The sequence below is a fragment of the Panthera uncia genome, chromosome F1 (genome assembly GCF_023721935.1).
Source record: "Panthera uncia isolate 11264 chromosome F1, Puncia_PCG_1.0, whole genome shotgun sequence".
Lineage (NCBI taxonomy): Eukaryota > Metazoa > Chordata > Mammalia > Carnivora > Felidae > Panthera > Panthera uncia.
The window spans coordinates 35,342,471-35,359,336 of record NC_064813.1 but is presented as its reverse complement, the minus strand read 5'-3'; the positions used below and the strand labels follow the sequence as shown (position 1 = coordinate 35,359,336).

Below are 16,866 nucleotides of genomic sequence, written 5' to 3'. Positions count from 1 at the left end.
CAGATGGGGAAACTGAAGCTCAGAGAAGTAAAGTTTCTTGTCCAATATCACACAGCCAGTGAGTACATTTCTGGAATATGCTTAGTGATCTTTCAAATTTTCTAAAATGCGGCCTATTGGGTCAGGCCATCTCTGTACCTCTCTCTTTATTCCCTGTTATAGAATTTATTATAGCTTTTTATTGTACCAAAAATCATACTATACACATTTTTTCACACTGTCTCCCAACTAGAATTTAAATTCCTTGGAAGAAGGGACCATGTCTTTTTGATTCCAGACCCCTGATATATATAAATTATACTGAACTCCATGTGGTTTAAATGATTGAATCCATGAATGAGTGGAACACATATTGATTTGTCTTTTTTAAGGTAGGTCTTCTTAACTGCCTGACTTCATTACGAACCCTCTAGAGAACAGAAAATATTCTCAAATGTAATTCCTACCTCCTGTTGTAGAACCTGGTACGTAATAATAGTTGCTTTTTTTTTTTTTCTGAGTACCTAATATATTCCAGGCTCTACTTTCATAATTTTATTCTCCTTAATACTACAAGTCATTTTTCATCCCTCATTTACAGATGAGGAGCTGAAGAATGAAGAGGTGACCAACTAGGTCACTCAGTTAAGAAGTGATGGATCTGTTCTATTCCCAAACTGTCCACTCTACCTCTGCTTCCAGATAGAGACCCTTTACAGGGCGTTGTGTGAATGTTGAGTGCTGATTGATGACAAGGATGTGAAAAGCACATTTTGGAATATTTTCAGTATGTAAATCAAGCCAAGGACCAAAGGATAACAAAACATGCCCCGTTCATTACCTGGAAGTGGGCAGACAACCTACAAAGATTTCCGAGCCACAGAATTCCAAACTTCCTTTTACACTTTCACGTTTACTTGTTTGTTTTACCTACGAAATACATTTAGCCAAAGCATATTAAATGTCCCTTAGGTAGTGAGATGCCTTTCGATAGGAAGCTACTAACAACTTGACCCCAGTCTCCATGCTTCCTCCCCAACCACAGGATTACTTTTTCCTTAGACAGTAAAATGAAAGGCAGAAGGGGATAGATGATTAGTAAGCTTGTAACAACAAGATTTTACATAATCATATGTTTATCATTATTTTCCAGTGGATCAAGAAGACATGAAATGCTCTCTTATTTCTATCAGTGAAATCCCAGTGAGAATTAGGTTAAAAATATGTTAAGCAGTTTTTTTTGATAAAACTAACAGCAATATTTACAGGTGACTTGCTGGCTCAAGTGTTATATAATGTTTTCTACTGATTCTGGTATTACCTCTACATTCTAGCCTAATTACCCTTTATGTGTAATTTTCAGTTATGGCTTATGTATATTAAACTAATAATCTCAATTATATTATAAATGCTGAGGAGAATACACCTATTTCTGGAACAATCATTCTATACCCTCTATGGGACCATTGTAATTATGTTGACTATGAAATATAATACAGTCTCCTAGGGTTTTAATATTGTTTCATGGGTTTCAATATATTCTAGGTATCAGTGAAAATATCTTGGAAGAAAGGGAAGCATCTTCAAGTGAATTTTTCTCCATGAAGACCATGCTAAAATTGATTCTTCTATTCATTTTTTTCCTCTCTGTTTCCTCTAGATGGTTCTAATGATTAGGCGCATGGTAACCTACTTTAGACAATGCATAGTGTAGCAGTAGGTATGTGTGAGCAATGAAGAATTCAGTTGAACAATGATAACTAGTGGGGTGCCTGGGTGGCTCACTCGGTTAAGTGTCCGACTTCAGCTCAGGTCATGATCTCGTGGTCCGTGGGTTTGAGCCCCACATTGGGCTCTGTGCTGACAGCTCAGAGCTTGGAGCCTGCTTCAGATTCTGGAGCCTGCTTCAGATTCTGTGTCTCCCTCTCTGTCTCTCTCTCTGCCCCTCCCCTGTTCACAATCTCTTTCTCTCTCTCAAAAATAAATAAACAATAAAAAATAACTTAATAAAAAACAGAATCTAGAAGAAAGAGTTGGTTTTAAACCTTTAACAGTAAGATTTTTTAGTTTACATTTGCCATAAGTGGTTTGTTTCTACTCTAAGCAAAAAAAAAAAGTTGGTGGAAGATATTTTGTCACTTACCAGGCCAGCAGTGACAAGTGTAATTGTCATCACTGTCCTCACATGTAGCATTATTGTGACAGGGTTTTGACCAACATAGAGGCATCAGGGTCTCACAATGTGTCCCTGTGAATCCACTATCCATGCAGTTACAGCTATAGCTGGAGAGTAAAATGAAATTTTCACATCAACTCTTGGTCATATTGAGATCAAGTACCTTTATCCTGTCTCTTCCCCTGTCCATCAGTCTGAGACCCCGGGCATGGCTTTAACACTTGTCTCAAAAACTCTGGGGAATTATCTCTACAAACCTGAACACGTTATGTATTTCCATACTGGTACCTGATTATCTTTTGAAATTTATGATTATCTTTAAAAATTTCATGCAAAATTATTTGGAAACCATGATTATTTACTTCAGTTTCCTCATCCATAAATTGAAGACAATAGTACCTATGTCACAGGGTTATTGTGATAATTGAATGTGCATAGAAAGAATAGACATGGTATCTGAAACATCAGAAAACACTGAATAAATTATTACTAAGTAGTACTAAATAAAGTTGTTAATATTTGTGAAGGCAGTAGAGAATGATTTATACCACTGTGGTGCTCTTTTATATTTACAGCCCATTAATAAGGTCCCTTATGAAAAATGAAACAATAAATTATTTAAAAAAACAGGAAAAGCCCTCATTATATAAATTGTGACTTATGTTCTCTTATTTTTAGATTACAGGAATATTTTAGTCTTGCTATTTCTATCCATTCATTGGTTGAGTGAGATTATCTGAGAGACTCAAAACACAAATCTGATGGGGATACTTGTCGACTTTATCAAGAGGAGCTTTTAATTTATATGGGATCTCCTCAAGGATTTAGTATTATAAAAACACGGGGTTGCACACTCGGCTTTGATGAAATGAAGGTCTAGGGGAAAGAACACCTATGAATTCATAAAGACTTAGAGTTCTGTTCGCTATGGCTTGTGTGAATGTTTACCACCAAACACAGATAAGAAGATTTCACTAAGGAAACTGAAATATTAGCAAATGTAATAAGTCACTATAATTTGTATATGTATTGCTAGTGAGAAATCCTCTTACTAATTAAAATACTTACTAAAAATCTACTATATATAAGACATTAGAGACAAGAGCCCTGTACTAGAGGCTGGCTAGTGGGCCCCAATTCCTGGAAACTCTATTTGCATATCCCTTTGGTCTACAAGAAACTTGTTTGTTTTTTGTTTCTTTGGTGTATGGTTTCTGACCTTCCCATAAACCTCATAGAAAATGTGTTCATTTTTGTTGTGGGAAACTAAAGTCAGGTTGTATTTGTTGACCTTGTACTCATCTTCCCAAAATTTAGGTACTAAGAGAGAGAAGGGTAAAACAGAAAAATTATCCACGGCACATTACACAAAGAATTGAAAGGTGGCAAGGTTCAGTAGCCTTGTTTTGTTTGCATCTCCATAGGAAGCAAAAGCTTTGTGTATTTTCTGTCCTGATGTTTTCTGGAGGCAGTAAAGTATGGATGGGGGGACCTCCTGCTCTTCCTCTGCAGTACATGTGTGGAAACTTCCATTCTGGTCAGTCTACATGTTGGTCAGTAATCTGCCTTGAGGAATATAGATTCTTGTCACTGGAGAATGATTTGGGTAAAACTGAAAGTCACAGTCAAGACGTGAAATGTGATTAAAAGTTATACTTTAGAGTTTACAAAAGAAACACACAACTACATTGTTCTATTTAAAATCACATTATTTTGTTGGATATATTTGAAGTACATGTGCCTTTTACTCCTCCCGTTTCGAGTCTGATTCTCTTTGAAACTTAGATTTGGGATAAATTGGATCTTACTTATTAAATAAAGAAGAACTGGATTCCAGTCTTTCTTCTACAAAAAATTAACTGTGTGAACTTGTGGGAGTCACCTAACTTCCCTGAACTTTGGACATCTAATGTAATGTGAGAATATGAATGCTCAGCTTGCCTTCCACTGAGCTGCTGAAGGATCCAACAAAACATTAAGTACTAATGTTCAAATTGCCATGCATTTGGTAATTCGGTATTCGTGGTTTAAATAGGTATCAAAGTTCTTTTTAAACTATTTTCTATAGGGGCACCTGAGTGACTCAGTCGGTTAAGATTCTGACTTTGGCTCAGGTCATGATCTCACGGTTTCTAAGTTCAAGCCCCGCATCAGACTCTGTGCTGACAGCTCAGAGCCTAGAGCCTGCTTCAGATTCTGTGTCTCCCTCTCTTTCTGCCCCTCCCCACTAGCTGTCTCTGTCTCTGTCTCTCTCTCCCTCTCCTTCAAAAATAAACATTTAAAAAAAATAAAATATTTTATATATAATCAATTACCATCACCTACATTTATTATATATATTGTATTAAGGTTTATTTATTTATTATTTTAAATAATAAAAAGCCAATGATAGAATCGGCTGAAAAGCCAATGATAGAATCAACTTCGGAGCAGATTCACATAGCTACTTCTCGCCATTCTACTCTCTCAAAAGTATTCACCCAAGTCTCCAAATACCTGGACATTCAAGATATAATCAATTTAATATCACTGCCTTTTCCAACACTGTTTATATACAATTTCTAAAGGACTTATTTTTCATCACTTGATTTATATGCTTGTAATTATGTAAATACCACCTTATATTCACATATAGAATAATCTATAGCTTTGTTTTTGCACTTTCCCTATCTATAACAAGTTTAGTGGAATTGAAAAGTTGGCATTTTTTTTGTAATATAAACAGTCCTAGATGATTACCAGAGTGACTTGGAAAATTCTCACTCTTGGGACAAATGACCTGTAAAGGATGAATTTTTGAGTAAAATCTGAATGTTACAACTTTTTGTCATTTAAAGTGCAAAGCAGGGATTCCTGGATGGCTCAGTTGGTTCTGACTTCGGCCCAGGCCACGATCTCACAGTTCATGGGTCTGAGCCCCCTATCGGGCCCTGTGCTGACAGCTCAGAGCCTGGAGGCTGCTTCAGATTCTGTGTCTCCCTCTCTCTCTGCCCCTCCCCTGCTCACGTTCTGTCTCTTTCTCTCTCTCAAAAATAAACATTAAAAAATAAAAATAAAAAAATAAAGTGGAAAGCAGTGTGAACATCTTCAGCTGAGGACATGAGCTCTCTAAAATCCCCAGAGAGGTACAGTAGTGGTTGGTTGGTCAGTGAGTTCTCTCTAAACCAATCGCCCAAACACAGGAGAAAACGTACCTATTGTGTCCATCTATGCACAGCCCTCCATGGAGACACGGCTGACTGGCACATTCATCAGTACTGAGTTCGCAGTGATCACCAAGGAATCCAGTGGGACAGTCACAGAAATAAGCCCCCAGAGCATCATGACAGGTTGCACCATTTAGGCAGGGCTGGGACCAACATTCATCAACTTCCATTTCACAGTTCACACCTTTTAAGAAAGTCAGCACAGAAAAAAGGAAAAGTTTTAGCACAGCGTTAATATTTTAGCTCTTTGCCAGTGCTTTATTTACCAAGGCTTTTTGTCAAACGTTATATTACCCAAAATAATTTTCCTCTTTAATTGTAATTGATATTAACTTTCTGGCATGCTTGTGGGAAGTTGCACAATGCAGAGCAGCTGTTACTTACAAAGAACTATTGGATACAACAGCTTGTGGCTTTTTAATCTGTTGAAACAAGTCATTTTTAGAATAAAGTTATTGTTAACTGTACTTTTGTTGGAAGCTTTATAGGGACTGGTCAATTTTCTTCATTATTTTTAAGCAGTTAGTTAGGCATCGTAAGGGGAGTGGGTGCAAGCTCAGACTCCAAAGCCAAATGACCCAGTTTGGAATCCTGGCACAGCCACTTACTGGCTGTGTGATCTTTGGCAATTCCTTAATCTTTCCGTATCTCAGTCTCTGCACCTGAAAAATGGGACCACTACTTGTAATTACCTCATAGGATTATTATTACAATTACAATGTGTTCTGAAATGCTTATGATAGTAGGTGGTACTAAATGTTGCTAGAGGGAAAAAAAACCATACTTGGTCCTTCTATATTTATTGTACAAATATGATGTGCAATTATTTCCTTAAGTGCTCCTTCTGCATAAACATATTTTAAATTTAAAATTTCCATAGTGTTGTAAAATACTACTTTTAAATAGGAAATCAGTTTGTGACATAATATAATTAGTATAAGCTACTTCATTCTGGGGCACCTGGTTGGCTCAGTTAAGCGTCCGACCTCAGCTCAGGTAGTGATCTCACAGTTGGTGAGTTCGAGTCCCGCATTGGGCTTTGTGCTGATAGCTCAGAGCCCAGAGCCTGCTTCAGATTCTGTGTCTCCCTCTCTCTCTGCCCTTCGCCTGCTCGCACTCTGTCTCTATCTCAAAAATAATAAACAAACATTAAAAAAAAATTTTAAAGAAGCTACTTAATTTTAAGGTAATTTACATGAAAAATCTCTATTTATTCTCCCCAAAATTGTAAATGAATATTTACTATGCAAAATATGCTTAAGACTTACAAAAGTAGTCACATGGAGATAACAAACCACCTTACTGGCTCTATCAAAATAATATTTGATATACCATAATCAAATTTGCATACATGTTTTAAAAGACACAAAAGGGCAAATATCTATATTTACCTATCTTTATTTCTATTCCTACAACCCAGGATAATAGATTATGTATTAAAATGATATTGAGGGATTTTCAAATGACTCAGAAGTTGCTAGTAGTCTGAGAATGTGCCCTCTTTCCTGACAGAAAAAGCAGTAGCATATCCTAACACTGCTGACCGTTTACAACAGTGACTAGGTTCTATAAATACCTAAGCTGAAAGGGATCCCAGCATATTAAATTTGATTGTTTTTTGAGAAGAAAAAAACTTAAAAATTAAATTTTATATTGATAAAAATATAAAGCTGTGGAACAGTATTTGTTGCTAGGTAAACGGCTTGCCATTTGAGGCCAGGCTATTTCTTACCCAATCTGGGATTGAGATCAATCATAACTATTTTACTTGGCATAACTAAGGTCAAGGGAACGAACACTGAACTGGCCAGTGGAACACGTGTATTTTCATTCTCATTCTCTCTCTGAAATGGCTTTTCAGCAATGTTTTAGTATCTTCATTTCTGCCATGTAAAATAATACAATAACAACTATCTCTGTTTTCCAAGAACGTAAGACAAAAATAATAAATTTGTTAAAATATTTTTTCTTACAATTATTTTTTAGACATATATAGCAACTAAAATGATAATGGGTTAGTCCTCAGTAACTACAAGGCACAAAATTACCTCCCCTGAAATGACAACGATCAATCATAACCTTTTTAAAAAAATTTTTTTTAAATTTATTTTTGAAAGAGAGACAGTGTGAGCAGGGGAGGAGCAGAGACAGAGGGAGACAAAGAATCTGAAACAGGCTCCAGGCTCCAAGCTGTCCACACAGAATCAATCATAACTTTAAGCAAAGTGAACTATGCCCACCCAGGAATGTTTGGTTGATGTGGATTTCCATAGTGCTCTGTGAGCAGAGGGCAACTGCTACTTACTCGATACCTGCCATATGCGGTGTCAAGGCAAGGTGATTTTACATACATTCTTGTGCTTCATTCTAACTCCTTTAAGGTACATTGACTTGTCTGTGTCCCATAGCTCTTCAATGACTGTGTTTCTTCGATTCCTATCACCACCTATTCCCGTTCTTTTGCCAATCCACTTTTCCATAGTGCCTTTGCCTACATGACATTAGACTAATACCTTTGGTATCTTAGTCATCTATATTTGCTGCAAAGGATTAACATACAAAGCCAAACCAGTGGTTTAAAACTTGCTAAAACTTTTCCAAATTTTATTTCATAACTCAAATCAAATTCATATATTCATCTGCAATACACCCGGATTACTTCCTCGTGCTTAAGAAATACATTATAAGCCATTATTTTAAATTCTGAAGCTCCTCTTATAAATTGTAGCCCAAATAAAGAAATCGTGATGTACATACAAGAATGTGCTTCAATAGTTTAGATATAATTTCAAATTCAACTAGTTACTTTAGGGTGATTTGTTTGTATTACCTTAATATTACTTAACAACATGATTTTTATTGCAGTTTATCACTGCTCCTGATATAGACAAACATGATTTGGTCTACGTCTGCATGATGCCAAAGTAGCCGGATGAAATGTGGTAAATACATCCAGTCGTCCAGATGTTTTTGTATTTCCAGATGCTGGCTTCATAGATAAAACATCTGGATAACTATGATTTTGATTTTTCACTTGGATGCTTACTGTCACATGCTTATAGCCTTTCAATATACAATTAATCAACATTCAAAACATACCTGTACTTGTAGTCCATTCCACCTGAAAACATTCATTTTATGCCTAGTGTTTTTAAGTAGTGCACCATGTTATTATAACTATATGTAGCAACAGAAATTGAATACAGTTACAGTGAGTAGCACTTCTATGGCTGATTGTCTAAGAAATAGAAAATTCATAATTATAAAATTCTTTCACAAAAATTCATCCAGGAACCAAACCAACAGTTGCAGTTCATTAATAGTTAGTAATATGAAACATAAGAAAATAGAAAGGGTATGAAAAAAAAAAAAAAACAGGGTAAGGAGAACTCGCACCCAAAGAAGAAAAAGTATAAGACAGGAAAAAAAAAATCCCCTGATGTCATCAGCTTTGGTGACTCACCAAAACTAATACTGTGCTAAAATCCAGAAGCTTCCCTACATAAATACAGGTGACCCAAGGTGTCATTAATTCCTGACAGTCAGGGACAGTTTCACTCTGAACTACTCAATCTGCACAAACTGTCAAAAGTTCAGAAAAACCAAGTATTTAACTAATATTGGCAACAACAGCAGTATCTGTTTTCAAATAAGATCACATTCTGAGGTACTTCAACATAGGGTGTAGAACTTCAACAGAGGAATTTGTGTGTTGGGAGAGGTCACAATTCAAACCTAACAGACTCCTTCTTGGTTTGCTTTTCTGTCACCATCTCGAAGTTCTTAATGACTTTTGAACTAGAGGCCCCACATTTTTATTTTACAGAAGAACCCACGAACTATGTAGCCTTTCTGCATATAAGCCCTTAATTCCCATTTAAACTTTTTATAACTGATATACGTAGAATGAGTTCTTTTTTTCCTGACCAAAACCCAATTGATACACATACCCGAGAGAGGAAAGATTTGAGTAGAATATTCAAACAAGCAGACTGTTCAGTTTTGGGTCCAGCCCTCAGGCACATAGTTAAAGATATAGCAAAAATGGGGGCGCCTGGGTGGCTCAGTCAGTTGAGCGTCCAACTTCGGCTCAGTTCATGACCTCACTGTCAGTGAGCGCGAACCCCACGTCAGGCTCTGTGCTGACAGCTCAGAGCCTGGAGCCTGCTTCGGATTCTATGTCTCCCTCTCTCTCTGCCCCTCCCCCACACTCTCTCTCTCTCTCTCAAAAATAAAATAAAAACATTAAAAAAAAAAGATGTAGCAAAAATGAAGCTGGTGCAGAAGTTCCACACTCTTCAGTCTTGCCGTAGGCGAGCTGGGAGTTTGATATCACCCCAGATAGGTGTTGGGATCCCAGGAGAGAAGCTGGCTCCACTTCCCTTATAGAACTTTGGAAAGACATCAGGACACACATAATTCCCAAGCCACTGTTGTACAGGATGGTAGAACAGAGAAAACTACACAGGACCTGGGTAGATGGAAATTAAATGGCTTTAAAGAGAATACTTATTGAAGCAAACAAGGCAGCCAAATGTGCTCTCCAATTAGTCCAACACACACTCTTTGTATCATGTTGAGTTAGGGAATTATAAAAATTGTACCTGCTATTATTACTTCCCTTCTTCCTCTTTTCCTTTGCCATTCATCATGGAAGAGTAGAAAGAACATGGATTTTGTAGACAGACCACTTAGGACTAAGCTCTGCTCTGCCACGGCTAGTACCAAGGTTGGATTATAGTAAATGCTCAATGAATGGTAGGTATTACCTATAATCTATTTGTTCTTTCCTATTACTTCTTCAATTCCTCTGGGTAGACAGAATTGTAAACGTTTTGAAGTCTTTGGAAACAAACATATCCCTGGAAGGGAATTTGGAATAGCTTCAGACTCAGTTAAAACAAATACAGATGGCATACTGAGAGTATAGGAGCTAGAGATGCACAAATTTGGAGCAGTCACTATACTAAATACGATTTTAAAAGGGGTGGGGGGTACAATGGACATATAAGTAGCTAGTGAGCAATAGTAAATATATAGCCCGAATTTGGTAGTAAATGTTGGGATGGATCAATAGAGTTTAAATTAGGACAAAAGAAAGTAGGCAATAGGGGGGTTTTCCGGGACTGGAAAACTGCAACATAACAATTGCAGGTCAGGCACGAGAAGGTTTAGAGAACAATACAGGCACATCAGTAGAAGAGCTCTCCACAAAGTCTAGGCCTATAAGGAGATATCGAGATAGAGAAGGAGATTTTGGACAGGAGGAGTACGGAGAAGCCAGATGGCTAATATTCTGCTAAAGATGAGGTAAGAATCCAACCGAAGCAAAGACATCAGAAGCGCAGGTTGTAGTGAGAACTTTGGTGGTAAAGTAGTTTTGGATGATGAGAGGGACTAACTTGAAGCTGCATCGGCATGTAGCTGTGGCAGAATAGATGGAGGTCACTGAAAACAGGAAGCTCAAGAAATTCTAAAAGCATGTGGGCCATCAAATACTCCAGTAGCTCCTAATTGGATTTGGATAAACTGAAAACTTCTCATCGTGGCATCAAAAAATCTTTGTAATACTTACAGTTTCATTTCCTATCACAAATCTGTCATCACTCTATGTGCCAGTCTTACCAGATCATTTTCTTTTTCTCAAACCCACCATATCCCCCTACCCTCTAAGAGTTTAACATACTGATCCTTTCTCTCTCTCTCTCCCTCTCTCCCTCTCCCTCTCTCTCTCTTAGGTTCTTTCTTATTTGTCCATCTGATGAAGTCATCCTTTAAGACTTACGTTAAATGTCCCACCTTCAGTGAAGTCTCCCCTGATTTCCTTACTGGTTCCACATTCTTGTGTTTTCATAGCACTTACAGCATTATATTTTATTATTTGTTACTTTCTTATCTCCAACAACTGCTTTAAAGACAAGGATCCTTGCTTTGATATTCATAGTAATAACTGACATTTTTTGAGAGCTTATTTCACATCAGGTACTGTGCTCAGCATTTTATGTACCTTATTTTATTTTGTGTGATCTTCAAAAAATTATCCATGAGGTACTACCTTTATGCTCATTTTCTTCAGGATGAAACTGAAGCACAGAGAAGTTAAGAAACTGATGCAGACCAACAGGCTAGAGAGTGGTAGGGCCAGGATTAGATTACAGGCAGTCTGAATTCAGAACCTGTGCTATTGGCCATGAGGCTACACCACAGCCCCGTACATTATGTTCTTCAAGGATGTACATCCTCTGTGTGTAGCAAACACCTGCCCCGTGACAGGTGTTTGGCACAGTTTGCTGAATTGAACTGAATGTGAAGAAGTTGTCTGGGAAAGAGAAGTCACTGAGAATACTGCGAGTGTCCTGGAGGAGGTAATAGCTTACAAAGAAAAGAAAAGAGAAGCGTAAGTGGTAAGTGAATGATGAGCCAGTGGTCTTTCAGAAGCAGGGGGTTAGTGAGAAAGCCAACCTTTCCTTCCTTGAGAATCAAGGAGAAGAAAAATCCTTTAATAAGGGTCTCATAGAAAGTGGTTTCATCAGATAAATGCCAAGTTCAAGTAAAGGCCAAGGAATTAAAGACACATTGGGAAAAAAAAAATAAAATGTTGTGTTTACTTGTGTTTAAGAAAAGACTATGGATGCAGCGCCTGGGTGGCTCAGCTGGTTGAACGCCTGACTTCGGCTCAAGTCATGATCTCATAGTTTGTGAGTTCAAACTCCACATCAGGCTCTGTGCGGACAGCTCAGATCCTGGAGCCTGCTTTGGATTCTGTATCTCCCTCTCTCTGCCCCTCCCCTGCTCATGCTCTGTTTCTCTCTCTCTCCCAAAAGTAAATAAACATTAAAAAAAATAATAATAATAAAGACTATGGAAGCAGGGGCCATTCTAATGAATTTCAGGAAGCTTTTCCTGTGACATTTTCACATAAACTATACATTAGCAGTCTAACCCTAGGCCAGATTGCTCTTCTGAACCCAACTATCTATAGGTTGTCTTCTCCACATATCCCAACAGACATCATTCTACAATTCCAAATACAAACTCTCTCTCCTCAATCCACCCTCTCTCATCCCTGCCAAACTTCTTCTCTCAGTGAATGATATTATCTCCAAATAACCCAAGCCAGATTTCTAGGAGTTACCATTATCTTGGTATTATTCCCCACATTAGTCGCCAAATCCTGTCATTTCTCCCTGGGAAACGGATCTAAAAGGCCATTGCTATTGCTACAACCTTATTCAGACGCTCAACATCTCTCTTCTTATCTTATTGCTTACTGGCCTCTCTCTTTCCAGGCATTCTCTACAGTTCTGAGAGTGGTCATTATAAAATACAAATCTGATTATATCATTGCCTGTGCAAAGTTTGCAAATAGCTCCTCTTGTCTCCAGGATAAAGCCTTGGAATGCGGCAGAAGATTCAGAAAGATGAGGACTCTCCTGGTACCACCTACAATGACTCTCTTGCAGCTCCACTGTCTCATGTCTTTAGGCTGCACATAGGTGCCCCCCTTGCCTATAAGGCCCCATTCCTCATTCCTACTTCCTCCAGCTAATTCTAATTAGTTCTGAAAAACTGAATTTGAGCATCATGATGCCAGAAACTATACTTAACCACTTCCATCTGCCTTGGGTGCCACTCCACAGTTCTTTCATAATTCCCTGTTACATAAAAGTATGTATTACATATTTGACTGCAAATGCTTATTTGTTTATATTATCTACAAAACTGTCAAAGTGATTTTTTTTTGTCCTTTAACACTAAGGTCTGTAGCACACAGCACATACTCTTGAATATAGAAAATGCTCGATGAATTTTAAATGAATCATCCGGTCCTAGGTATAGATTAATTCACCCTCTCTCCCGAAAGGCAATCTGGTCTGCCAGGACAGAGGTCCTCAATGCTTCTGCGAGCCTGGGCCCACTCTCAATCAAAAACCGTAAAGGCAAATTTATGGCTTTGGCAAGCGTTTAAAACAAAACGTTGTTTCTGAATGACTGTGCCCTAAACTTCTGATCAGTGTTTAGAGACTGTGCCCCTCAATATGCATCTTTCAGCAATTACAAATCAATGTTATCATTCTGTGCCACGAGATAACGCACATCGTATGTTATCAGCCTGGAACAGGTCTTGTCACTGATGTTGTCCTCGTCACTCATTACAGTGGGGAGAGAGTGCACAACACGTGCCTTGTGGCCCTGATAGACTGCTCTGAACACCTTTCTCATTATCTTCAGAGCCCAGGCTTCAGAAATAATTGTACTCTCATTTTTGGTTAGCATGCTAAGTTTCAAGGTCTCCCGAATATATTTAATATCTAACAGGCCTCTATGCATAATATTTCCTTTTGAATAAGAATTATGTACACTGTACCTGAGTCTTTAAAGAATGATGCATTCTTACAGTTGTATCAATTACAACAATGATCAGTGCAAAGAGGTGCACTAACATTAGTTTCTATTACACGTATAGATTTATGCTACACTTTCTCCTGTATATCACATTCACATATTTAACATCCTAAAGCAAAGAACGGAGGCCAAAGACTTCATTCTCTGATTAACAGTGTCAAACAGGCATTATATTGATTAGCAAGCTGCTAATCAATGGGAAATTAAAGGCAGATTTCTTATTTTCAGTGGGAACATCTTTGGGTTTTTATCCAGTAAGATTTCTGGCTTGTGCATTTAGATAGACCTTTTCTAAGGAAACCAAAAAGTAACAAATACTTTTCACAAGACACTCACTTGAAGTAGACTTTACAAGCCTAGGATTTGCCTCTGAAAGACACCTGAATTTTTTCAATTTGAGGACTGCTCTTTTCTCCGTCATAAATTTACCATCTAGGAATTATGATGCACTTTATAATCAAGAATGTCTTGGTGTTGTACTATATTTTAGTTGCAGAAGTTTTCTTTCTTGGCCTACATGAAATCAGTGTAATTATCAGTGATGAATTCTGATGAAATATGAAAACAGTTTCATATTTTTACATTATTGTTTTACAATATTTATTTACTATATCTATTTTATTACTATTATTTATAAATATTATTAATAATTTATTATTACCAAAAGAGTCTCCTCCAGCGTCCTGGCCTCCCTCTACCCAGGGACCAGGGCTCCCTGGTCTCTCACTGGAGGATCCCCCACACCGGCCCACCACCTGGCCAAGGCAAGGCAGTCATATTCCCAACAGATGTGCCTTCTGGGGAACAGACGCTTATAGCTAGGTTAGGGATGGAATCCCACGCTTTGTTCCCTAAAGAGCCCACTCCGAGGAACTGGCATCTCTCCACGGTGGTCTTTCTGCAATTCTCTGGCTACCCAGAACTGCACTGCACCAGTATGTGTAACGCGGCCTTCTCTCCAGGCCTTGGGCACCTGGAGGCCTTCAGGCCTGAGGTCTATGGCCCAGTCTCACATCTGGATAGCCTCGTGCGTGGAGGGGGACGCTCCTCCCACAAGACAATCTGATACTATGGCTACAGAGAAGAAATAGTCATTCCCCATTTGGAAGTGCTGCCCGATGGGGACCCAGGCCTCTCCAGGAATGAGGGATCCCAGATATCTCTCATTCCAAGGCACCAAGGCTTCAGAATTCCCCATGTGTCTGACTTCAGGGTGATAGGGTTCCTTTGTGAAGGTGCAGCCTTTGGACGTTGGCAGACGCCTGGTTTTTCCCATAGAACACCATAGGGATCCACACTCTCCTGAACCTGGTCCTGGCCGGGTTCTGACCAGGGCTGGACGGGATTCCTGCTTGCTCCAGACAGCTGAGGTGGACCAATGTGCCCGATTAGCTCTCTGGCACCAAAGCCCCAGCAGCCAGGCCTATCCAGGTAGTAGGACCTCCTGGTATCTCTTGCTGGAGGACCAAGTATTAGTGCAATGAGGTGCATTAGCACTAGTTTCTATTACAGCTATAGATTTACGCTACATTTATGTCTCTTGTTGGAGGACCCCCAAGCAAGCCTGCCCCGCCTGGTCCTGGCAAGGCAGTCAAACTCCCCCAGATCTGCCTTCAAGGGGAACAGTCATCATTAGGTCGTGTCGGACGCGGAATTAGGCAGATGCCTATTTCCTACAAGAACCCGCTCTGGTGACCCGGCCTCTCCAGACCCAGGATGGCTTTCAGATCCCTGACTTCCCTGAACTGCACCCTTGGCAAGCCCAGTACATACCCTTTCAGCAAGTCTTGAACAGCCAGGACCCTCCAGGCCTGTGCAGCTAGGGCCTGGCGCCAACCACCTGCACATCCCCGGGGGGCAGGGTTGCCCAAACCCTGTGAGTCACTCTGAGGCGGGGAGCTGCATATTGGCGACAGTCCTCATTGGGACGTGATAGGGACCCAGGCCTTTCCAAGAACCAGGGATCCCAGACGTCTTTCATCCCAGGGTATACTGGTGCCACCAAGCACGGCTTCAGAGCTCGCGACATAACTGGCTTTCGGATGTCAGGGTTCTTTCTGAAGGTGCAGGCTTGAACACTGGCAGATGCCTGGCTTTCCCCCAACGTCCCAGGGTAGGGACCCGGCCTCTCCTGATCCGGGTCCTGGCCCGGAATGGAAACCGGGATGGGCGGGATTCCCGCTTGCCCGGAGCGCGGAGCAGGTCCCGCATGCGCAGTTGGCTCTCCTTCGGAGACCCCAGCGGCCACGCCGGCAGCCCTCGCTTCCGGGGTCTCCTTGGGGGGGATCCCCAGGCCTGCGCGCCCCGCCCGGCAAGGCAGTGGGGTCCCCCCACGTCTGCCTTTGGGGAAATAGGGCATCACTGTGGATGGCGGGGCTTGCAACTGGGCAGTTGCCTTGCGTCTCCACGACCCTCGAACTCTCCCGTCTGTGGGCGCTGGTAATGGCAAGACACCCTGGTGCACAGTATGTAGTGTTTCTTTATGAATTAGTTTTATTAACTTGCCGTTAGAGACCTGGAAATCAATCTCTTCCGTTTCTACGGGCTTTACTTTCCCAGAGAGACCTCCCTGGAATAACCTCTGCCTTCAGACTTGTTTTTTGGTGCTTTTCTTAATTCCTGTCTTATTTGTCCTCTTGTCTGCTTCTATCAGCCGTGCAAATTGAAGAATGTTCTTGGCACCATTTTAGCATTCCGATCTTTCTAGAAAAATCTTAGAGGCTAGAACTAGTTCTAGGACTAGAAAGACTGGCTCTTGTTTGTCAGTCCTAAGAGCAGAGAGTGGGGAGTGCATTCTTGTGCTTTTTGGTAGCAGTGATAATTTCAGGGGTACGGTTGTCTGTTTGCGGAAATACTCTGCTTCCCCACGCCCGCTGCTTCTCCCAGCACTAACTCACCCTTCCTTCTTCTCTACACATTTTTTTTTTTTCTAAATCCACCTGGATGCTCTTCCTCCCACTTTACTCCTATCATAAATCTCAGAACATGTCAAAAGACATCATTTTATTTTAAAACACATCCCTGGGGTGCCTGGGTGGCTCAGTCGGTTGGGTATCCTACTTAGGGTCTCGCGGTTCATGAGTTGGAGCCCCATATGGG

General features: G+C 40.0%; 1 protein-coding gene across 1 annotated transcript in view; it reads right to left on the bottom strand.

The window, feature by feature from the left end:
- Positions 1–16,866, bottom strand: part of CRB1 (crumbs cell polarity complex component 1) — a 206,303-nt gene that overhangs the window by 116,652 nt on the left and 72,785 nt on the right. Inside the window, exons 3-4 of the mRNA XM_049634297.1 lie at positions 5,350–5,545; positions 2,123–2,262 (exon numbers count right to left, since the gene is read on the bottom strand). Coding sequence (XP_049490254.1) covers positions 2,123–2,262; positions 5,350–5,545 — 336 coding nt within the window. The remainder of the gene's footprint in view (positions 1–2,122; positions 2,263–5,349; positions 5,546–16,866) is intronic.